Raw genomic sequence first — 25,226 nt, forward strand, 5'->3', positions numbered from 1 at the left:
TTTGTTAGGTCTTTTGTGTGCTTATGTACGTGCATGCATTCTTGTTAGTAGATCCTGGGGCTCTGGATTTTTTCACTTCCCTGTTAAATTTGTTTTGATTTTATACAATTTGGCTCAAAAATTGTGAATGGCTTTCTACTGTAAATTGACGGCCATGCTGGTATAAAAGAATAAATCCAATGTTAGAAGGGCACGAAGAATGCAAATTCAATTATTGTGAACTGCTCAATTGTTAATGTATTCAATTTGATAGCTCAAGTTGAGTTTTCATAGTGGAGACATTTCTCCACTTTTAAAAAAAAAAAATCCATCCCTCAATTTACATGTTATTAGTTGTTTAGCGAAATGCTTTCATTGTTTAGCTGTTTCCTTTTCTCTTTTTTTGTGTTGCTGCTTGTTATGCTGTAGTACCTCAAATCGTTTGTGGGCTGAGGATAGTACTGAGAAAGAAAAGGACAGTGTTTCTACAGCAGTGACCGTTCCTGTTGCACCATCTGTTGTAAATGCTACAGCCACTTCCACAGCCATGACTACAGCTACTTCTGGCACTGTGTCCTCAACATCAGAGGTCAGGGAGAGACGGAGGTGTGTAAAGGTCCTAAGAGTAATGTTGCTCTTATACAAAAATTGTATTTTTTTCTTATTTAAAGGAATGTGTTGGTTACCACGAATGTATGTAAAGCAATGTTGTTTGCTTGCTTATGTATTAAAACATCTAGCAAGATACCTCAGTTTATGTAAGAGCTTAGTACTGGTGGAGACCATTCATGAAATTTAAATTTTTATATTGTATATTTTTGACTGCCTTGGGTTCTCATTTGGTATGTGGTAATTTCATATTTGTATTTCTGTGAATAGATTAAATGAATTATCTTTAAAACACCCGTAATGGAGTTATGTAAGAACACTGGATTCAAAATAAGAAAATCAATAATTAATTACTTAATACAAGTACATTGCTGCTGTGCCGCTGTGCCACTGGTAGTATGCTAATAAGTTACAACATAGCATTTTGTGTGATTGGCACTACTGAGAAAAGACTGTTGAACCCAACACATTCTGCTTATTTCATTGCATCATTTAGGGTCTCTTCTACTTAAAACATCATATACCCTTGTAAATGCAACGGTTAAAGAACTACTCAGTATGCAGGATGAGTAAGAAGCTGATGTAAATCTTTTTCAGAATATGGTGATTTTTCTGTTACAGTTACATGGAGGATGAGTTAAGATTGGTGCATATTTATGTTTCTATAAAGAGTTGTTACCTGCTATTTATGGAAGCAAAAATAAGATTTCACAAGGTTGCTAATTCCTGTTAGCTTTCCTTGGGTGGTTCTGGTTATTTATAAATGTTTATCCTTTAACCCTTCTGCTGAAATGCAAGTTCAGATTTCTGTGTTGCTCCTGTAATAGTTTTGAAATTGAAACTCCTGTATCAGTTCCAGATATGCCTCTATGTTCACAGAGGTAATGAACCTGTTTGTTGTTACAGAGGAAATCTGCATTTTTTTGGTTCACCTAAGGCAGCAACAACTTTTAAATAAGATTCCTCATAGTTTTAGACCTGTTCAGGATGGTCTGTTTTCCATAGTCTTCCTTTTATACCCAAAACTGAGAGGAAATAACTTCTGTGAAATGGGAATTACTTTTTTTCTCTTCCCCACCATGATTCAGGAAGTGCCCATACATGCTCTCAATCCGTTTCAATAACAGCAGTGGTCAGAACCTGCATTTTCCATCATGAAATTTGACTGGACCTTACAAACGAAAAGAAAAAAAACAACAACAAAATGCATCTTTCTTCCTAAAGTATTTTAAAATGCAAATGCTATTTAAGTCTCATATGAGCTAGAAAAGCAAAGAAATGTAGAATTAAGGCTTTTGCTGTGTTGTTTGCTCTCGCTAGTGTGCGTATACTAATGCACATGTACTACATACATTTTAGATACCTCCAATTGGCCTGAAATTTCTTCCTTTTACCTGTCTCCAGGCCGATTGTGTAATATACTGTTGCAGATGTATTCTTGGTGGCATATTAAAATATCCATTAAATCTTAGAAATCAGCAAAACTGGAGTAATTATTACGTGCACGTGAGAAGGTAGCACCCTAGGTATCAGTGCATGTGTATGTATCTGCATATATACAGATACATACGTACACACACATGCACACATATATATATGTATGTTTATATGCACATGAAAAACTTGTTTGTACGTGAAGTATTCTACAAGAAATGTTTTCATAAGAAATGAAGTTGGTTAATCCATATTTATAGACTGAAGGTGTGTATTTAGAAAGAATGTTTGAAATAGTATTTCAAAGAATATTTGAAAAGTGAAGATGTTACAAAATACCTTTAGTAAAGAAGCATATAACCGTACCTCCTTTTGGATTAGCTGAAGAAGCTATATTCTTAATCTAATTTTTAGGATTGGTTTAGAGAAACAGGGAAGAGAATGACAAACTTTAACGTTTAAATCTTTTTATCCTGAATAATACCACGTAGGTAACCCATGTGGCATGCACAGAGGATGCTAGGGGAGGGCCTTGGCTACTCTGACAGTAGCTGTAGCGTGCACCTGGCAAGCTGAGTTTTCCTTTTTCCCTCAGTGTGTTCAGATTTATTGTGTTCAGTGTATTCATATAAAATATTTCAGATTTATTGGAGAGTAGATGTATGTACACCAGTTACTTAAGAACAAGGTGTATGGAGTAATTTGTAGGAATTTTCAAGCCCTGAAGACCACACCTGCTCAACAGTCCAAACCTCCTAGGTAGGTTGTATTTCAGGTCATGTTAGTTAAAGCAGCTAACAGGCACCCCTTTTCCTAATACAGATAGGGCCTCAGGCTCTAGAACAATGGAACATCTAACAAAAATTCTGTTTGCAAGAGATCGGGATAGGGAAATCAAATTAACATAGTGGGTTTTCTTAAGATGTGTGATAACACGGGAGATGTTTCTACAGCTGTATGTGTAGCAGCTAATGATAAATATTTTCTTGTATTTTGGGGATAATTTGTTTAGTAGAGATGGAACTTGAGTAGTAATCCATAGCTCCGTGTAATTGAACTTTATTTTTTAAACTGAGATTTGTTTTGAACTGTTTTTAGTATATGCTAAGACTAACAAATATGTGATTAGATGACCAAAGAACTTCTCTTTCCATAGATAAATTATTTCAGTGTTACTTGGTGATGGTTTTTGAAACATAATCACTTGACAATTATTGAACCATTAGCCAATAATTCTTAACTAATGACATTTTAAAAAGAGGCAATCAGAAAATATTACAGAATCTGACTCTGCTATTTTTAAAGTAGCTAATTTTATAACCTGAAGAAGCTCAGAGGGGTTTTGTATTTTAAGCAATCCTTTAGCAACCTTCTGTTTCTGCTTTTTCAATTTTTTCTAATTGTTAGCTAATCTGTGAATTATAGCAGCATTCCTAGAATTTTCTGTAATACAAAATCAACAAATGCATTATTAAGTTTTAATGATTTTACATGCATACAAACATACACATCTTACCTACATGGAAACATACATTTACGCATGGTTTTCATTTTGCCTTTTTTTTTTTTTTACCCCAGTTTCCTGGATTGAAAAACTTCATTAAAGATTTCAGACCTTGTATGTCTACTCTAGTAGTCTTTGGCCTTGATTACACTTACCTGCTTACTGTGCAGGATTTTTGCAGGTTTCATGAGAATTTTTTTTTAATCTTTTTTTTTTTTTCAAAGGTAGTTGGATTACTGAAAGTAGGATGATTCATGTGAAAATATGGTAACCGCCTCCTCAAGGATTTTACAGATGCAGTAGATGTTATTATTAGGTTTTCTGCATTAGCAGTACATTTAGCTTTTTCTAAAAGCCTAGAAGTTACGTTAAAAGTTAATATGCATATTTTATGTATAGATGTGTTACTGGCTGACTCTCTTGAGATCTTCTACCTCTGTGTTAGTAGACTAGTGAAATACCAAAAAAGCTGAAGTTATATTTAGAGAAAATGTCAAAAAGAAATCTAAATTGAAGTAGGAATATACTGTGTATTTTAATTGAGTTCTAAGGCTGCTATCTTGCTGAACAGATCATTATGATATGGATGAAATGTCTAAAATATAACCCATTTTATACAGTTAAAAGATTTTCCTCTAACTGCTCTGGTTTTCAGTCATACCGTATTGTGGGGGGTTTTCTCTGTCCATTTAATACATTTGTGCAAAATCTATCATTTGCCGATCTTGTTTGTAATTAACTCTTTAGATCATACCTCACTCCAGTACGGGATGAAGAGTCAGAATCCCAAAGAAAAGCTAGATCCAGGCAAGCAAGACAGTCTAGAAGATCTACGCAGGTATAGTTATATTAAAGCTTCTACGTTTATGGAAAAATACCCATGTAGCTCTGTGAGTGCAGTGGTTTCAATTTCTCAGTACAGCTCCAAATGAACTGATGGGTTTTCCTGGTATAAAACAACTTGTACCAGATGAAATAAAATATTTTTTCCCCCCTTTATTGCCTGAAAGCTTTAGGATGCTTCACTGTGTACTGAAAGTTGTTTTTTCTAATTACTGAAGAATGACTTAATACAAATTTGAAAGCACAGACTCCTCCGCTGAATGGAAGTTTTTGATTGCATTATGGTAAAATGGCTTATTCCAGTAGTTGTAACCTTGTGTTGTGTCGATGTTTAAATCCAAGACTTTGAGTTCTTCAAGAGCTAACAGCAATATGGTAGTGGCTAAAGACTTAATACTTGAGAAATAGGCATAGTGTACTGCATTTATTTCCATTTTTATGTCTTTTTTCTGTTCATGAACTACTGAAGATCATATGAATAACTGACCAACATATGGATTGCTACTAAGATCCATGGCATAGAAAAAAAACCCTTCAACATAGTTTCTGTGGACATGGAAGAGTACTAAGGAAGAGATTTTTTATTACTTGCTAATAATCTGGAATCTAACTGCTTGTCTTTCTGCATTTCTCTCTCTTACCTTACAAACTGATATATTTGGTGGTTCTTCCCAGTTTCTATCAGAACTACCTCATAGTGAATTGCAGCCAGTGCAATCCTAACAGGGAAGGATATGACAGTAGCAAAACAGATTATTTCTATATGGTGCTTGAACACTGTTTGGGCAGTGGAGTAATTACCAACCACTATCCTCTGGAGTGTGTCTACCCATCTCTTCTTGTGTCTACTGACAAAATGAGAATAATCAGCAAATAGTCTCTGGATAAAGCAGCACAAAGAAATACTATAGCCGTTGTCCTTATCTGCTTTAAGATTGGGTCTGTATGTACGTTGTCTACCAGGGTTACTTTCAAATCTTTGCTGCTTTAGACCCCTCAGATATTTCTGGTTACCTTTCCTGTTGAGAGATCCACACTCCTTGATGCAACTTGAATCTTACTGGAGTTCTTTTTTGCCTCTTGTTACTAATTCTACCTGCAAGGTGGTCAAACCACAGGCCAACTACTGCTGAATCTTTACAGTGAAGAAACTACCAGGAATTACTACATTACAACATTATCAACCAAAAAGCAATTAAATAATTCATAAGCTGCAAAGTTGGATTTGAAGAATAGCTTAGAAAGTGTTTTGAACAGTGCCTCAGTAAGATACATCAGCTGAAAAGTGCAGTAGAGAAAAGCTGTCTTCAGAAATTTATTTGCTTTCTGAGATTGTTTCAAAACTTTTTCTAGCCTCAGAATAACAAGAAAATAAGGAATTAGTTACAACTTTCTCTGATGCTGTCAGTGCAGTTTTTTGTGTTGAACTGAAAATCCAGCTGCAGTCAGGGAATTTGTATGAAAACTTCTGAGAATTTCATAAGTATTGTTTCTTTAGGGTGCTTCAAAAAATATTTAGTATGCTTATGATATTGGAAGAATCTAGTGAGTTCTCAAATGATTTCTATATGATTTTCTACATGACGTGTATGTACTAGTTCAACTTAAAATTGTGTTGATGGAGAATCTGTGGTAGATCATACTACAGCAGGCACTTGCCACTAATCAAAGAGGGATGTTTGGTTCCAAGATTTGAGAGAAAGGCTTATAGGTAGAATATATAGGTAAAATTTGTTTCTAAATAGATAGAATTTTTCTTATGCTGAGTTTTGTCTTTCAAATATGTATTCATATAATGTGGTCATCTACATTACGATGAGTGATAATCGCTACGTTGTTTGCTGACTGCTGTTTTCACAGGGTGTAACACTGACAGATCTTCAAGAAGCTGAAAAAACTATAGGAAGAAGTCGTCCCACGCGAACCAGAGAACAGGAAAATGAAGAAAAAGAAAAGGAAGAGAAAGAAAAACAAGACAAAGAGAAACAAGAAGAAAAGAAAGAATCTGAAACTAAAGAGGATGATTATAGACAAAGATATTCCAGAACTGTTGAAGAGGTATTTTCATGCTAGATCTCTTCAGGTAGAAAAAATTACATGAATCTTAACTCCAGCTATAAAACTTTACTTTTGGTACTACTATAAGAATTATGTGTATATGTACATGTTTTAGTATCTTGTGGTTTATATTTGTTTAATCTTGGTAAACTAATTTTGATGTTTTTCTGGCAAACAGCCATATCATCGCTATAGACCAACTTCAACTTCAGCATCTTCATCAACCACCTCTTCGCTGTCCACCTCCACTAGCTCTCTTTCAACTTCAGGTCAACTAAACAGACCAAACAGCCTTATAGGTATAACTTCTGCCTATTCACGGAGCGGAACAAAGGAAAGCGAGCGAGGTAGGAGTACTGTTTGTGAAGAGGGGTTTTTTTGTTGTTGTTTTAGTTGACAAAGGACAGCTTATATTTCTAAAAGTAGTTCAAAATGGGCTACGATATGTAACACCACTATGGATGTACCATACTCCCATCTTCTGTAAGAAATTCCAAAGCTTTTGTGTAGAGAGGAAAAAAGGTTTTCATGTTTTGCAGCTCTTTAGTATGTGAATGTGTGTTTTCCATTGATGAGTCATAGAAACATCAAATATACTGTCATCAGTATCCACATAATGCTTTCATTTCTGCTTTAACCCAGCAGCTGTAATAAAATATCACATTTCAGAGTTTAAATACTTGCAGGTATTGAAGAGGAATTTTACTTGATTAAATAATTACTGAATAACTGGGATTTTCTTTCAGTCCTTCCACATTGAAGGATTGGAATGATCCATTAAGGACCTCTCAAGAATTTCGTGAGAAGCTGAAAACAGAGGGAAGGGGATATTTCCACTGGTAGTTCAGGATATTTAATGGAAACACACTTCTATATACTTCTGTGAAGTCTTAAACTGAGGATTAGATGTGTGATTCAGAGGTCAGAAAAAAGTTTTTCTCTGATGTCACAGAGTTTTTGCCCTCATTTCAAATGTGAATCACTGGCTAATAATTCCCAGAGATGTTGTGCCTGATTAGTTGCCTGTCAAAGGAGGAGGATATGGATGTACAGTGTGATCTCCAGTTCTCTCTTGGAGGCATGCCACAATTGACCTGGGAGAAATACTTAAATTCAAGTTATTGATCAGTAACTTGAATAGGATTGCTGATTGGAATTCATAATTTTGTTATACAGAGGATAAGATTAAATGATCTGTTGATCAAGTCTCCATGAACTGTGTAGCAGTACTGCTATGTTCCCTAGGCTGGTATTTTCTGGGGGAGTTATTTGGGCTAAGCTTCGAGGACAGGCTTTTTTTTCTCTTTGTTCTAACATGACTGAAATTTGGATTAGGATTCTTTAGTAATGTATGCTTAGTCTAGGAAACTCTAGACTGTTCTATGGAAAATATTTTCATGGGTAAATATTAGATACAGCAGTATTTTTTTTTTTTCAAATTATGACTTTAGGAGAAGAAATGCATACCGTCTGAAAGCCTAGAGGTAAAATCATGATTTATTTAATTAGGAAAGGCATATTCTAGCCATGAATATTTGTATTTCCTTCTTTTGTTTTTAATTCTTGCTTCACACTAAAATATTTATTTACCTCTGAAGACTAGTGATGGTAAAGTTATTAGTGATGCTTCCATCTGAGCTCAGATCTGTGGTTTCTTTATTAAAAGAACAGCAGACTGAATAGACTGAATGATAATACGTAAATAACTTCAGTTTGGGCAGGATTGTTTGATTTTTTTCTACCAATCACGTGTAAACGTATAGGGGAAGAAACACAATCCTGAGATGGTATGTCAGTTTTGAATTGCAACTGCTTTTTTTTTTTTTTTTAAAGAAAAAGGAAATCTGTAACACAGTATTAATCTAATCTAGGAGATCCCTTTTTATTCTTCCTTAGAGCAAAAATGGAGAAGGTTGTGATGAAAAGGGGCACTTAACAGAATTTTACAAGGGGATTCTTTTTAATAACAAATTTTTCATGTAAGCAAAAAAAACTTGTTTGATGAAGAGGTGAAGAATTACCTTCTCTTCGTACTTTTTATACATCTACTGACACAGTTATTTGAATTATGTGACAGTTTTGACAATTATAAGTCAAATTCATAGTGTTTTACTGTTACATTGAAATGTTTTATTTAGGTGGCTGAGATGGAGTTAGTAGTTTGTAATTACTGTTCAAGAATTGGAACAATATTTACAGTATTAAAGAGCTATTTTGTGAGGAATGTGTATTACAGCAAACCCTGTATATGATAAGAAGCTCTTTAGCAAATTTATTTCAGGTTAAAGAAAAAAAAAGTAAGCATTTTAAAAGCTGAGAATCATGTCAGAAAATTAGATTGTGTCACAAATTAATTAGACAGTTGTTATTAACAGAAGGGAGCAAGAAAGAGGAAGAAAAGGAAGAAGATAAGTCACAGCCTAAGTCTATAAGGGAAAGGCGGCGACCAAGAGAAAAACGACGATCAACAGGAGTTTCCTATTGGACTCAAGATGTAAGTAAATGACTGCTACTGCTGATTTATAGCCTTAGTTCGTAGCACTATGGAAAGTATATAGTGTATTCTTAAAATAGAGAATAGTTGGAAGTAATAGAGTGTATAACTAATTGTTCTGGAAAATCTGGTGCTTGTTCCAGTTATGTATTCTTTGTTCCTCTGCCTCGAAGCTTTCAGGAGCAAAATCAAAATTAAATCTAAGTTACGTTCATTAGGCTACAAAGAATTCTAGAATACTGTAATAACCATCACTTAATAGGCATTAATTGTAATCTAAGGAAAAGTAATCACTCAACAATTCTTTTCTGTTGCTTGCATACCAAAGCTGTAAGAATGAGACTCATTATCTGGCACATTACAAGTAGCCACGTACTTACAACTGAAAGAGCTGCTGCCAGATTAGAAGGGCTATAGTTGATGTCTCAGCTGATTCCCTTTCCCTTTTTTTTTGTTACGGGATCAGTATGTAGTTTTGTAAAAGCGAGATTTTCATGTGCCAAATGCAAAGTTCTTCTCCTGAAAAAATATACCTCTTTGAGAATTTTCAGCATATATCTCATATATTGTCTATACAATTCAGTTAAATAGAGTTCTACTGCTCTTAGATTTTCATATTACAAGTCTAGAATGCCTAAAAATCCTAGTAAGCTTTCAAGAGGTTAATTATTTTTCTTCTCCTGCCTCTTTCACCAGAGTGATGAAAATGAACAGGAACACCAGTCTGATTCAGAAGAAGGAACAAATAAGAAAGAAACTCAGGTAATTTTAAAAAGATAATTAGTTTATTAACTTTATAACAAATATATTTTGATCATAAAATTTCTGTTGCATTGGATTCAATTAAAAGAGCACATGTGGTAGAGATCATAGTTTGTGGCTATTGTTCAGTGCCATTTCATTTGCAGGCTTTAATAACAATTTTTAATGTATTAAATTTTAGTGTATTTAATATATTAACTAGCTAAACCTGGTGTTTTTTCGTTTCCATTCTGATTATGTAGAATTAGCACCCAGAAAATGCAGGTGAAAGAACAAACACATAGGTCAGGGACATGTTGCAGCAAGTTACTGGAGGGAGCTTTCAGTTTCTACCTTGAACAAATCTTTGTTCCATCTGCTCTGTTATTTTCGGAGAAATGATGTCCAGTGACTTATGCAAACTAATTAAAACCTTTTAAAATTAAACCGAGGGCTGTCAATAATGCAATTAACAAATAATATGAGATGTTAATGTAACGAAGCATTGAAAGTTGAAGAGCACAATGTAGCTGATTTCTCCATTAAAGAAAACAGATTTCTGAATGTGCCTGTTCAGTATTACACTAGTCTTGTTAAAAAGTCAGAGGAAAACACTGTATTAGGCTTGATTTAATGGAAGAATGGTATGTGACAGTCGGATGAAGAGGGATTACAAGGGAAGTATGTCTGAAGCTGTGCTATAAAATTGTATATCAGAATGTACTTCTTTTGACCTAAACACTGGAGTAACACACTACAGAATCAGATTCTTTACTGAGAAATAAAACTCAAATGAGTTTCTCTCCTTTTTGTAAAATTTTTGTTACAGATTCCTTAAATACTTAGTTAAGAGATTCATTCCAATCTATTTTGGGTTTCTGTATTTTTTATTTCCATGTCACATTAACATAAATGCATAGTCCTGTTCCCTTTCCTCCCTCTAGTACATATTGTTATCCTTAGTTCTGTAACTACTCCACATTATGTTACGTAGAAATTCATTTTAGTAGAATGTGCATGTGGTGTTTCTAATGGAATTAGATCATATAACACTACAGTGAAATAGTGGTAAATCAGGCTTAAAATTACGAAAATTATCTATGATTAAAAGAGTGGATGTGTTGGGGTGGGTGGTGGTGAAGAGTAGAAAGGGCTGCCTAATCATGGCTTGTCGTATGAGTCAAAAACATTCCTCCTAGCCTATTTATACAAAAGACTTTGGCAGTTTGGCTTTATTGTAAATCAATATAGTATCAGATTGAAGTTAATGGAGAGCTCTGAAATAAATTGGATGTGTGAACCAAGTTCACTCTCACCTAGCTACATAAATTGTTTTTGCTGTGTTGGTATTAGCTCTTGTCACATCAGCTGCAGAAAATATGAAAACAGAATGGAAGTGTGCAGAATAGCAAAATAAGTATTTCATGTGTTTTTAAGTTTACTTTTCAAATTTTGTCAAACCTAGTACAGAATTTCCAGTATAGTATCTAAACTGCAGATGATGTCCTAGCCTTGTAATTATTACAATTCTGCTAACTTTGAGATAGCTAAAAATTTGTAAATAATAATTTAATTGTTTTCATGTTACGGTGTTTTTTTTTCTCTTGCATACAAATGGCCTATCAGAGATTTTAAAAATTGTGTAGATTTCAAGTAACTTTCTCTCTTTGATAAACAACTATTTAGCAGTTATCAATGATGAACTGAGAACTAAATATATTAATTTTGACAATGCAGAGCTTTGCCACTTTAGATAAGTAACAATGGAATAGATCTTGAACATTCTAATAGCTAATTTGTTCCCAAATCCATGGAAAAAAGGGCATTTTTAATTTATTTTTTAAAAACCTGAATAAATTGCACTTTCCTTGTTGCAGTTGCTAAATCTACTTTTACTTTGACACAAATCTTGCATCAATATTTGCTTAAATCCTTTTCTGCTCTAGGAAGAGAAGAGATATGCATAAACTAGAATTATAATGACAGTCGTTCAGAAAACAGAAAATAGTTAGCTTGTTCATTTCTGCTGATAACTAAGGATAACAATATGTACTAGAGGTAGGAAAGGGAACAGGACTATGCATTTATGTTAATGTGACATGGAAATAAAAAATACAGAAACCCAAAATAGATTGGAATGAATCTCTTAACTAAGTATTTAAGGAATCTGTAACAAAAATTTTACAAAAAGGAGAGAATTTGATGAATTGCTGTTCAGAAGACAGAAATTTTGGAATTACTGAAATTCTCTGTTACTCCCTTTTGTTGTGCTGCTGTTGTTTTTTTCGCTTGGTGAAGCTACAAGCCAGAGGTAGAAGACGGTAGCAATAAACTTCCAAAGGCTGTGGCTCAGGAATTTAAACTAAAGAGAGGAGGTGAAGAAGAAGCCTTGCTTATGGGTGCATGCAACAAAGAATATTAAAGGACCTTAGACAAAATAATTTCTAGCCTGAAATATTTAAGGAACCAGAAGAATTATTACCTTGCTTAGAGGTCTTTGAAAGATATGCTTCCTTGTTCTTCAGAAATGTCTCTAGCTGATCATTTGTTCATAAAGAAAAGCTATTAAAGAGAAGTCAGACTTTGCTAAACACTTTCACAGTTGGAAGTTGTTCTAATGAAATTTTGGTTAAGGCTTTTTAATGTTAAGAGCTGAGAATTTCTTCTATTTGCACAAAAAAAAAAATCACGTTACTCAAGGGACAGTAGTGTTCCTGCTAGAAGGGTAGTCTCAGAACTAAGTTGTAGGATAGCCATTTAAAAATAAGAAAGTCGGAATATTACTTTGGCAACTGAAGGATTCTAAGTAAAAAAGTATTTTTGTGAAGCCTGTTTTTTAGTATGATGTATTGAAAAAAATTAATTTGAATAGTGATTAGGTTATAATTAAATGGACTGAAATCTTATGTTAGCCAGAGATCCAGTATGTAACTTGTGAAAGGTGAAAGCTAGCCATATTAGGCTGTTAAATGTCATTAGGTTTTTTTATTCTGTGGGAATAAACCTGAGAAACTGATAGTAATAGTGTTGATTAAATGCTGTACTCAAATGTTGTTTCTCAGGTTCACTGCTGTGGCAGTTTTACAGAAACACTCAGAACAGAAAATTCCATTTGACTTTGGTATTTTATTTTCATTACCAGTAATTATCCTAACCTCACTAAAATGTAATGTGCCTATCTAGAAGTTTAGTGTACATTTTCAAATACACAGTTTCTTCTTGGGCACCCTTACGGCGTAGGGTAAGAAGTAAATGTTATTTCAGGTTGTGTAGGTAAGGATACGTATGTTTTAATTTAATGTGTGTTGCCAATGTAAGTGGCTGTTCTGTCTGCTCGGTTCTGTGGCTGTATGAAGAACAATCACTTTGTGTGATTTGGGTGCATGAGAATATCTGTGGTGGCATCATTTCTTCTCAAGCTTTATGCAAAGTTTGTAGATTTATACCTTTTCACAATGTTTTTGGTCTAATGTAAAAAATTTTGACTGAGCTGAACTGATAGAAATTAAAAGGGAAGATAAATAAAGAAAACCACTAAGAATGTGCTCAATAAATACCCAAACCGCACGTGTTTTGTGAAGAGTGAGGGGAATGAGAACAGGCACGTTCTTGAGAAATGTGCTGCTCTTTCAGTGAGATGTGGAGGCTGGATAGTTGCTTGAGCAGCAGGAGCCGGGCTTCACGGCTTTCAGGGAACAGAAACCACAGATGCACAGTTTTCTGAAGATTATGGAGTTCTTGCCTGGCTTCTTAGCTTCCCGGCATCAGCCAGGAGAATGGGAATGGGCTGCGTCTGTGTTTCCTCACCTCTAGTAATTACTGCCAGTTCATTTGTTGTACCCCTGTGTAGCTGGAAATTTTTGTTTCTGATAAAGGCTGTGTGTGACTTAATAACTTACCTTTCCATTCGGGAAGCTAGAGTGCAGCAGTGGAATGGAGATCTGGGAGGTTTTCATATTCCCATGGCACCACGGGGAGTCAACTAGAAGCAAAGAAAAACAGCCTTTAGAAAGCACGTTTGTTAAGAAATAATGTAGGAATGGTTTACTTCCTTGTGGTGGCTATGTTAGATTGTAGTTAAAGATTTAAAGGACCAGTTTAGCATTTTTCTGTATACAACATTCCTTCGAGGAAAAAAAGAAAACCTAAAGTCTTAAAAGACAAAAATTCCTCTGTTCTGTTGAGGTGAGAAGGAAGCAGTGGAAAAAGGATTTTTGTAAGCCGTTGATTAGGTGGTGGAATTCTGTAATCCCACACTGATCTTACTGAAACAGACAGGTGGAAGTTAATTTTGCACCAGTAGCATGAAAACTATCCATGGATAGGTGTGTGTCACCTAACTGCGACATCATCTCTTTAAGTTCTTAGTGTTATTCGTGCTCTTGACAGAAAATAACGTTTCATTAGGAGAGGTTAGGCTATAGCACGTACTTCTGATATCCTATATGTTTTAAATGCACTTCAAGGTATCAAAGGAAAAATTCAGGTGTATTGTGGAGAATGTTGGTGATTTCCTCTGTGTACATTGGAAAAATACACTCCTCTACTAAAAAAAGGAAACCAACCAACCATGCTGCTCTCCCCGAAACAAAATCTGTGGGGAAGGCTTCAGCCGCTGCTAGGTGAATAACACTGGAGGATGTCCAGGAGATGATACATCAGTAGAGTTTCTTGTCTAAAATGTCTTCACTCAAGATTGTTGTTTTAATTGGAATGAATTACGAATCTGTATTGACCACCCAGAGGCGAAAAGGGTTTGTGACTGATGTAATGCTTAGAGGACACTCCCTCACTGTTAGGTCATCACTTCTAATTAAATTTCTCTTGTGGAGTAAAGTGAGTTAACTTTTTGCCTGTGGATTCACCTGGAATGAATGAAAGCAATATTAAAAATGAAATTATGTCATTTAAGTTAATAAATACTTCCTTATGTTGTTGGTATAGTAGCTTGTTTCCCATCGAGCTATGTTGAAATAATTATAATGTAGCTTATTTTATATTATTATTTTGAGCTGAAGTCATTATTATTTTGACCTTTCAAAACATTTTTGCTTATGTTAGAGAAAAGGAAGAAGAAATAGTCCTGATGCCTTTGAAAACAGACAGGCACATCGCAGAATGCACGGACTGCTGAAACAACTGCAGTCCAGACTTTGAGTGTAATGTTAACATCCTTGTAAATCATATTTTGGCAAGCATATTCTAGCACGTATTTCTTTTCTATCCCAGACATAACAAAATTGAAGCTTGACAATGTTCAGATAATACAAACTGTTGGGTAGTGTGAGTGTTTCACATAACTGTTTAGCTGTGCTTGTTCACAGGTTGTTATATATTTTATTTCATTAAGTCATTGACTTGATCTATTCTTTCTCTCTCTTTTTACCCCTCCCCACCTCAGAGTGACAGTCTTTCAAGGTATGTGCAATTTAAACAAATTAATTTAAGTATGTTACACTTTTCGTTCACATATTCTCATTTGTTCTTTAGTAAGTTCTTTATGTACAAATTCAGCTTAACCCCAGTGGTCAGCTGGGTTGAGCTTTAAAAGGTGTTAATGATATTTGACATTTGTATGAACTACAACTGTGAAGCTACCACGCTGAATATTTTTTTCCACGAGTAGGTGGATTACTTCATTCTGTGGAACATCTCGTACTCATATTTGTAGTGTGCTGAAGGCAGGCTGGGCATTTTGTAGAACACGGTGGATACAGTACCATGCCCTAGAAACTTTTCAGTATGAAGTCAGCTTTTGCAAGGAAGGCAAGAAGTCCTGATTGCCTCTCTTTCAGACCTTTGTAATCAACTACTGGAATTTATTCTGTTCCCTCTGTGCTGAATATCTGTTACACAGAACTACTACGGCACATGACCAGTGAAGAGTGAACAGTGTGAAATTCTTCTAAACTTTATTAATGCTAGAATTCAGATCACCTTGGTTTTGCTAATAAAGCTTGGTTAATTCATCTAGGTCGATATGATAGAGATTACTTTTTTAAAACCCTTCAATTAAAGTAATAAATTTTCTAAAAATAGGTCTTCTTTATAAATAAAGAAGAATTAAAGTATCTAAGCTAATATGAAGTCCTTTAAGACATGTAAATATTTGCTTGAATTAAATAGTTTAATTTAAAAGATTTCTCTGCATACAAGGCAGACGCTTACTTGGCTGAGCAATTTGAAAACATTTTCTAAAGAATCTTCAAGTACTGAGGGAATGTTAAAATTAAATTTGCATCAAATTAGAAGGCAGTGGCTTAACTAAAATACATAATTGCATTTGGTTGTTTTCAGCTGGTTAAGAGCAAACAGCAAACTTACAATGTTTGTTACAGTGAGTGGTCTCTGAATGCAAAGGCAAAGAAAAATAGGAACTTTTCTTCTACAGGTATGATACAGGATCCCTCAGCATGTCTTCAGGTGATCGTTACGATTCAGCGCAGGGGCGGTCGGGGTCACAGAGTTACCTCGAAGATCGAAAACCATACTGCAGTAGACTGGAAAAAGAAGATAGCACTGATTTTAAGAAGGTATCTGATCCAGCAATTTTGGTGCAAAAATAGAACTTTATTACTGTTTTTCATAAATTGTCTGGAGGTAATCTCACATTGTGTCACTGATGCTACTTAAAGCAACTCAGCTGAATGGAGAAGTAGAGCAGCCACTACAATGGGGGAAAATGCATGTTACAAAACAGCTTGTGGCTTTTGCACTTTTCTCTTCAAGGCAAGGGAAAAATCCAGAGGAGCTGAGATCCATTATTTTATGACAAATACTATCATATTATTTTTTAGTTCATTGTATCATTAAAACTGCTTTATACATATGTGAAGGCTTTTATTTTACATGTTCTTTAGCTTACGTACATAGAATGTAAAAATTCGTTTAGATCTTGATTTAAAATAGAGTAGGATTTTGTCAAAAAGTTTACTGTGGTGTCTAATCTGTGAAGTCTGACATAAAAAAGTGGCAAGTATGTTTTTTTTTAATGTGTGTCAGGTAAGTTATGTGCTCCCTATGTAAAGTTGCTTGTTTGTAGAAATATTTGGTGACAGTTCTTTAAAGTGCTTGCTAATTCTAAACACCTTTAAAATCTGTAACTGGTTTTTACTTCTTGTCTTTGCTCATTTTACCTGCAGCTCAATCATGGTTTTTAAATTTTTCGGCTAATCTCCTGAATTATTGTTTGGTGTTTTTTTAAATTAATATTTTCTCTTAGCTTTATGAACAGATTCTAGCTGAAAATGAAAAACTGAAAGCACAGTTACATGATACCAACATGGAACTTACAGATCTTAAGCTACAGTTGGAGAAGACCACTCAGGTTTGTATGAAACAAAAGCAGCATGTCTGACAAAGTAGATAGCAAATTAGAAGCACCCCAGGCTATGGACTGCTCTTTACTAGGCATCAGCTTTGTTTCTTATCCAAAGATGGGAGTGAAGAAGAGTACCTCTCTGTTTCTAAAGAGAAAAGAGCGCAGGATTCTGTTCTTCAGCTGTGAACAAAATGTGTGAGACTGCCTCCTGCCTATATAAGTAGTAGCAGTTCTTGTCAGCATGTGTCTGGAACTTCTTTGCAGGGTAGCTATGAATGCTTTCTACACTGTTAAGCCCATGTTCAAACTGTCAGTCAGGATTGATTGATTAATTCATAAACCTACTGCAAATTGGCATAACCTGCCATTTCTTCCTAGCTGGTCAGATAGCTTTATCTTGGAACTGAAGAGCAAATAGTGCACGCCAGTTAAAGATAACTGCTGCCAGATAACAGTGCTGCGAACAGTAATACTAAGTACGTACACAGAATTTACAATTTGTCTGAAATAGCTGTGGAAAGGGTGTTTCCTATTCTCAGATCACATCATCTGTCAGAATTTACCTGTACTTAAGTGTACCCCGTAAGTACAGTGAAAAATATGTTTGTTTTGTATTGCTTTTAGATAGAAATACCAGATTACTCCTATTTGCCAAAGGCTATGTAGTCATTAAATTACTTAGGGATGGTCACAGAGGAAGCGCGTGATGAATCTGCTTTGTTCTTTATTTCAGTGTTACTTTCCTGAACACACTTTAAAATGCTTTTGAAGACATACTTCGGACGGAATGTCCAGTTGAATCGTTTTTCCTCAGTTTTATGTCCTTTAAGAACAAGTACCAATATCTTCATTACTTTTGCGTTTCAGAGACAAGAAAGATTTGCTGACAGATCACTCTTGGAAATGGAGAAAAGGGTGAGTTTCTGCCAAAGAACTCCTGGAGTTCTCCAGTTCAGGCTTTGGTTTAGTTTGTTTTGCAAACCCTGGCTTGGATATATTTTAGTGGAAACAGAAGCCTTTCTTATAACTTGCATTTTTTAGAAGATTTAGGAATTTTAGGTTTCTAAGTGGCAATGAATGTGAGATACTGTCAGATGGAATTCCTCTTAAGAGTAATTGCCTTCGGGTTGCCCGTTTGCTCATGATAACCAGGTTCTAAACCCCACTGCCCTCCAGGCATCTGTCGCTTGTTCCATCTCATCCAAAACAATGTTGGCACTGCAGAGGGTTAAGCAAATTCAGAGCATCTTATCTTCTATTGCTTTTCCAAGATTCAGAGACTTTAATTTCCTCAGAGCTTTCCAGAAGCATGTGTGTTGTTTTACCAGTTCTTGTTGGTAATGAAGTAGCTATTTCTACCTCACAGACATGAGACCTTGAACCTGCTTATGATATAAAATTAATCATAATCTGTCTCTTTCCTTGTACTGTAACTTTTTCCAGAGGAAATATGATACTGGGGCAGGGGGGAAGAATGAGTAAGCAGTATGGGAAGACGGGCATCAGGGTCAGAGGCAATCTTAAATTGGGAAAGGACTCGGGTAATGAATCCGTATGAGATGGACTAGAGGAGTTATTTCAGAAGGTGGACACATAATTTGAGGCTGTAGTTTCATGCTAGTTTTAAATCCATCCCTATAAAAGTTTAGTTCCACAGCAATGTAAAACAAACTACATTGGTTTTGTTCTGGTCCTGGCTTCCTTTATGAGCCTGGCCACATGTTTCTTTCTCCTTCCCTGATCCTGGAGTGACACATTAGACACTTAAAACAGGAGGAAAACTAAATGGACTTTGACAGTAATAAGCGATACGGTATACATTTATTTATCCCTCGTAAACTTCACATTCACTGGCCTTTTATGTTTACTTCCCATTATTTGAGGTTTAGAAAACAATTTTTAGTTCCACAAACCTGTCTGGTGTATAAACAAACACTTCGTAGATTTTATAGGAGCACATGGAGATGTAGAAATATTCTCAAGCACTTTCAAAGTTCCATTATCTTAATAATCTCTCCAGATAACTGCAGCAGCTTTTAAGCACCTATTTCTTCTTGATTTTTTGGCATCTTGCTGTAGACAGCAATTTCATCACTAGAAGAGTTTATCAGCATTTTCCATTGTTTTTTTGTATGCTAGCATGGCCACAGAAGTGGACAGTTAATTATTTCATAGGTTTGACTGCATCCATTAAAATATAGCATCCATACTACAGAGTGCTCAGTACTGCATAGCTAGATATTATTTCAGTTTTAAATTAATACTTTGCTTTTTCCTGAAATAGGCCATTGCATTAAAACAATTGGCTATATTAGAAATTCTTGCACCTTTTTTTGGTAAAGACATTTAGTCCAACAGGAAAATGTCTTTAAGAAATGTTACTTTTCCTAAATATATTAGTATAATAGCTGTTAGTATAATAGCTAGCAGGTAAAAAAATTAAGTTTGTGATAATGCTGTATGGCTGAAACATTATTTACACAAGATTTAGGAGATGTTCCTTGTATTTTATAATTTTAAACTTCTCTCCAGAAAATGTTTTAAAAGAAGTATTTATATGTGATTATATTTCCTTTGTTGTTTAGGTCTACAGTTACTTTTACTTTGAAAGTGACTGAAGCAGGATTCCCAGCTGCTTGTCATCAATAGCTGATCTCTAGAAATAACCTTACCAAATCCAGAATTTAAAAATAATTTTAAAGACACATTTTTAATGTGTAATATATCAATATAAATGTAAACAGTAAAAACAAATTGTAGAGCTTTTCTAAGTATACTTTTCCAATATATGACTACACTAAAATAAAATATAAAACTGACAGTGTTTATATAAATTACATAGAGAAAAGTGGACGGGAAAAGTAACATGGAAAGAATAAATTGCAAGAAATAAAATGCTGCAGAGAACAACCTGAAGGCATCTTTTAACTATGAAATATCCAAGCCGAAACATACCTTTACAGTAAAGAAGATAGGAACAGTTATTAAACCTAGAACTGCACAGTAATAAAATTTAGAAAATACTAGCTTTGACTTTTATTTGAACTTAGCCTTCAGAAGTGGTTTTCCATGATGTGATTTGGTGATACATTGTCAATGTCATTAATTTGAGAACTGTTTACCAGAAAGAGGCTGATTGCATGGGGATGGGGGTACAGAGCGGATCACACATGCAGGGTCCTAGCAATACATAGGCAAAAATAAGGGTTTCATTAATGATCTGACACTCTGAATATTACACTAAAAGTCCTTTGCAGAATTTCATATGACGTGATAATAAAATTCAAACTGCCAGCTTTCAGTCGGGTTTAGAGTTCAGAACTGTAGGTACTTTTAACCAGTTTCTGTCAAATTTAGAATTCTTCAGCCGGAAATATTCTTTGTGGAGACATGTGGGTTTTGGTATTACTGAGTATACAAATATATGTAGGTATATTCATCTGAGTTTTACTTTTTAGTAATTTAAAACTCTAGACTCAGTTTTTCACCTGCGTATATCCGTATACCTCAATCTCAGTGCACCACGCCTGTGGTTCCTAGTTGCTTTGATAAATACAAATGAGCTATTGTATTTCATACGCTGAGATACTGGCATGTATTGTTTTTTATTTTGAGATTTACAAATGTTCTTTGGAGTACCTTATGGAGTTGTTGGAAGTAGATCATAAAATTTTAGACTGCATAAATTTCAAACACTTTCTTTGAGTCCAGGGACTAATCAAATAACACTGGCAAATCTTCCCAGTGAAACTGCAGTGATTTATTTTGTTGGCATTCCTCAAGCCAGTTCCTGAAAGAGTAAGCAGTTCAGGAGAAAGAGAAGCATAGCTTCATTTAATCAGAACAATGTTTTTACCAAAAAACCACCTTACGTCTAGGCCAGTCCATTTAAATGTTTCTTTTATATAATGTGAAGTGTACAAAATTAATGAAATACGGCTTTTGTTTTATATGATTGGCTTTTATTGCTAAGTGTTGTTCTTAGACAAGCTCAATATACCAGTTAAGCAAATGCATCAGAAGGACTAAGATTTTCTGACCATGTGAAATTTAGAGACTCAGTTGATCATTCACCTCTTGGTAATCACAGGAATTGTTAAATGTTGCTTAATATAAGAACACTGGCATAATGTTATTCTACAAAGCTAGTAGGTAGCTGGTACACTTCTAAGTACTGTAAGATGTGGGGGTTTTGTTAGTCACTTGTTTACTGCAGTTAACTTGCTGGTACTTTCTGTGCCCAATTACTATCAGTAAGTATCATTATGGGAACAGTCTTAACTCAGAGGAATTAATTACATAAAGTACTAACAACTGCAGTAATCTGTTACTTTGATAGACCTTTACAGCTGTGTGCAAAAATGGGGAAATGTTGGGGTATAACTGCACTGTGATTAAACTAAATTCAAATGATTTATATCTGAAAGGTGACCGGCAAGAGTCAGTATCTACTGGGCGGTATGATCTAACCAAAGTTTTACACACTTCAGTCAATGCTGCTTGCTGTTTGCATAACACCATTGTATGCAGATGCATATGTCCACTTCGCAATAATCTGTTGCTTTTGCCTTTCACACTTTGGAAAAATCTGAATGTAAAGTACTGATAAGCGCAGCTGCTTTTAAATGAGACACACTGCATTGTCTGACACAGGAAAGCAAGCAATCAAGCTCTTCATCTGTCAGATGTGTTGAAAATTGGGTTTACATGAAATAATGTCATTTTAGTAGTAGTGTGTCTGCAGTGCAGACTGCAGCATAGTACAGAAAACCCTACACTAACTTTCAGTAAGCTAGCTTGGGTACTGTAATCTGTGTAATCAAAACAGCCTGAAGTTCTCTACAAAGGATAATTTCTGGTGCTTCTCAGGTAAAAAGGAAAAAAAAAGAGGAAGATAAAGCTATGCTAGAAATGCAGAAAATATTCAGGAAGCATTTATTTACGCAAGAAGCAGGTGGTCTTACGTAGCTAGTACTCAGCTGAACTCCTTTAGTGTAAACTTAGGTGTATCTACACTACGTTGCAGTTTATAGTGTGGACAGATCCCGCTGAGCTGAGACAGATGTTTTAGCTACGTTTGCTTGTCTATGAAAGCTTATGCTTTTGTGCTTGTTTCTCTTAATATTCTTGTTTGTTTCTGATAATTTTCTGCATTTCTTGTATATTAAGCAAATGGTACTTACAACCAGTCTGAATTTGTGTAAAGGAAGGAGTATATTTTATAGGACTTGATGTAAATCTCTCTCTCTTCCTCCTCAGATATTAAAATTCCACGTTGACAAAATTTCTGTATCACTGCCATCACAAGTTTCCTGTCCACACTGTGCTTTTGGTTGTGTGATCTTTGAAACGAAGTATTTCACTGTTACCACAGTATTTACAAGCAGTAGTTTTTAAAAAATGGTATTGTTCAGTGTTAACACACATCTTTTGATTTAGGAAAGAAGAGCTCTAGAAAGAAGGATATCTGAAATGGAAGAGGAACTGAAAGTAAGTAAACTATTACACATTAAACTGTTAGTAACAAAGTGTATGACTGTGTTAGTGCAATGTGTAGTCTGGCGGTATTACTGGCCTTTTCTATAATTTCATTAGAGGATAACTAGGTTATAGCTGCATTTCAAAATCACTCATGCCATATAGCTTGTAGCAGAGCTGTTACACCAGCATAAGCAGTCATACACGTAGGACTTCTAAGAAGGTACTACTGATACTTATGCTTCTGTAACATACTGGCTAACAAGAAGCATTCAGAGATGGTTGCAGTGAAACTTCTCATGATCTAATCAAGATGGAATTACAATCTATGATGTTGATGTGATACCCTATATTTTATTAACTTAATGGTAGGATATAATTTCATAGGTATTTAAGCATTAAATATTTGTGGAACCTTTGTCTTACGCTCTTTAAATTATACGGTAGACAGCACGTTACCAATATCAAAAGAAAAACTTTCATTTGTGTAGAGTGAATAATAATCAGTTTTTAGTTAATAAAAAGCAGTAGATAGATTTCAGGTGTTGACAAATAAGAAACATTTCCCACATGCTGATTTCCCTTTTTTCAGTTCTGTATAAACTGAATCCCAGAAGGAAAATAGTTTTTAAAATATACTTCTGGCTTTTTTTTTTTTTTTACCAGTCATTTTGTTGTTTCATCGTTTTCTTATTTCGTCGTTTGTCACTGTTAAGTTTCTGATATGGTTAAGAAGGGTGAGAAATTTGGCAGATTTGTTTTTTATTATGGCCTTGGATATAATATTGGACAGGGCAAACCAAACTGGTAGAATTAAAGTATGACTAGAAAACGAGTGGAACACAATGAAATAGAAACATTTTTGCACACCAGTGTTTTAAAGATGTACCACTGTTTTCGTTAGTGATATTTGTAATTGATCAATAAAGTTTCCTTTCATGCTCAATTTTGAGCTCCCTCTTGTGCTTGGAAACGGTATTAAATTCCAAATACTTTTCATTAACATTCATGCAGGAAGTTTTGTTGAAATAATTGAAGCTGACAGGCAGATGTAGGCAGAGAGCAACCACGATGCCTCCAGCTCCCTTGGATTCAGATCAAGATAGTTTGCTGTAAGGGAGGACACAATGTCTCTGATTCCTCGAGGGGCCTTTAGAAATGAAATATGTAGAAAGCAAAATGGTATGGGGAAAATAGCTGTGTCTGAGTGCAGGATGTGAGCTTCTATCATCAACCTGTAAATTCTGGTTAGGGAAGGTTGTGCTTCCAAGAAAAATAGAGAATGCAATATAATGCCTTTTTTCAAAAGCTTTCTTTCAATAAGCAGAAAGTTTTGAATTTAGGACTAAATAATCTTCGTATCATTTGTTACACTGCCATGTTCAAAGTATATGTTAAATGTGTCATTATTTACAGACTTTTGAATAGGACATTTAGTTTGTGCAATTAGGATGTTAAGTAAAGAATTCCAGGAATAGCTCTCATTGTTAATGTATCCTGAACTGTTTTGGAAAGCTGTGACTAATCGCTGCTGCTTCTTAGATTGCTTTTCAAGAATGTGCCACTTGTTTGATACTTTCCTTTCACAGCAACTTACCTACTTTAAACAGGACTGTCTCTTCTAAGTTTTCTTTCAGTTCTGCTCATTTCTAGTTCTTTTAAACATAATATACATGATTTTTTTTTTCCTCATTTTCACTCCGATTTCTTTGATTCCTGCAGAACCTGCAACAAATAAAGCAGATTCAATCTTTGAGACACATAAATGAGCGACTGGTGACTGAGAATAGGGCCTTGACCCGAGTGGTTGCCAAGCTGTCAGGGTCCTGTAGGCAACTGCACCCTGTGGACTTGTAATTTCTGCCTTCTCCTTTGTGTAGCCAGGCAGGTGTTGACATTCAGTTTGTGCCTGAGTAGAATTTTACTATTAACACTTGTGTGTCAGAAACTGACTTACTGCTATTCAGTTATGGAAGTGTGGCTAAAGCATGGTGTCCGGTGTACCAACTACAGGTGTCGCAGGTGTGTTGGTATGGTGTGGTATTGTCCTTAATAGCACTGAAGCTTGTCCTCTCTTACTTGAAGATAAGATGGCAGTGATCCACGAGACCTTTGACACGTTGAAACCTTGGCCACAATTGAAGGGGTGTGAGTTCGCACTAGGATGCACTGAAATCACTCCCTTATTTTGATATTTGAGTAAATGCTCAAATAGATTTGCCTCTAGTTTTCTAACACTGAAATTTTAAGAATTGAGCTTTCTTATTGCAGTATAGTTAAAGTGCATGGAATTGATACAAATCTAATTTCAAACTGAAGAATTTTCAAAGAATGTTTGAGAAGTGGTTTCAGTACTGTGCATTCCTGAACAACAAGAAATAAAGCAACTTTATTTCTTACATTTGTGTGATTTAGTGTTTACAGGGGATCAAAGTCTTTTCTTTCAGAAATGTATTGGAATTTCAAGGTGATTAATATTTTCACGTATTAACTTCCCCTGTGGTTCTGGCCATTCCTTGTTTTTATCTAGGTGGCTTAAATATCCAGTCTTAACACTGAGTTAAGGTAATTTATTTGTATGGCTTATATATGTAGGCATTTTAGTTGTGGATCAGAATCCTGTAGTGCATGGACTGTACAAACACAGATGCAAAACACTTGCCTAGTGTGTCAGATTCATATTTACTAGGTCATCTGGTTCAGTCCCCTTCTGCTAAAGGTATGAACTGTTTTAAGTTGCATCTTGGAAAAAAAACGCCTTGTTG

The 25,226-nt window shown here is 35.0% G+C and overlaps 1 protein-coding gene across 1 annotated transcript in view; it reads left to right on the forward strand.

Annotated features, from left to right (window-relative positions):
* The window catches only part of PPP1R12A (protein phosphatase 1, regulatory subunit 12A), a gene marked incomplete at its 5' end in the record, with an annotated part of 47,199 nt that overhangs the window by 16,176 nt on the left and 5,797 nt on the right, over nucleotides 1-25,226 (forward strand). The window contains 11 exons of the mRNA XM_010145618.1: nucleotides 409-585; nucleotides 4,274-4,364; nucleotides 6,230-6,427; nucleotides 6,606-6,774; nucleotides 8,803-8,921; nucleotides 9,618-9,683; nucleotides 15,064-15,080; nucleotides 16,054-16,195; nucleotides 16,885-16,989; nucleotides 17,851-17,898; nucleotides 22,423-22,473. Of these exons, the coding sequence (XP_010143920.1) occupies nucleotides 409-585; nucleotides 4,274-4,364; nucleotides 6,230-6,427; nucleotides 6,606-6,774; nucleotides 8,803-8,921; nucleotides 9,618-9,683; nucleotides 15,064-15,080; nucleotides 16,054-16,195; nucleotides 16,885-16,989; nucleotides 17,851-17,898; nucleotides 22,423-22,473 (1,183 nt within the window). The remainder of the gene's footprint in view (nucleotides 1-408; nucleotides 586-4,273; nucleotides 4,365-6,229; nucleotides 6,428-6,605; nucleotides 6,775-8,802; nucleotides 8,922-9,617; nucleotides 9,684-15,063; nucleotides 15,081-16,053; nucleotides 16,196-16,884; nucleotides 16,990-17,850; nucleotides 17,899-22,422; nucleotides 22,474-25,226) is intronic.

Source organism: Buceros rhinoceros, unplaced genomic scaffold (assembly GCF_000710305.1).
Source record: "Buceros rhinoceros silvestris isolate BGI_N320 unplaced genomic scaffold, ASM71030v1 scaffold43981, whole genome shotgun sequence".
Taxonomy (NCBI): domain Eukaryota; kingdom Metazoa; phylum Chordata; class Aves; order Bucerotiformes; family Bucerotidae; genus Buceros; species Buceros rhinoceros.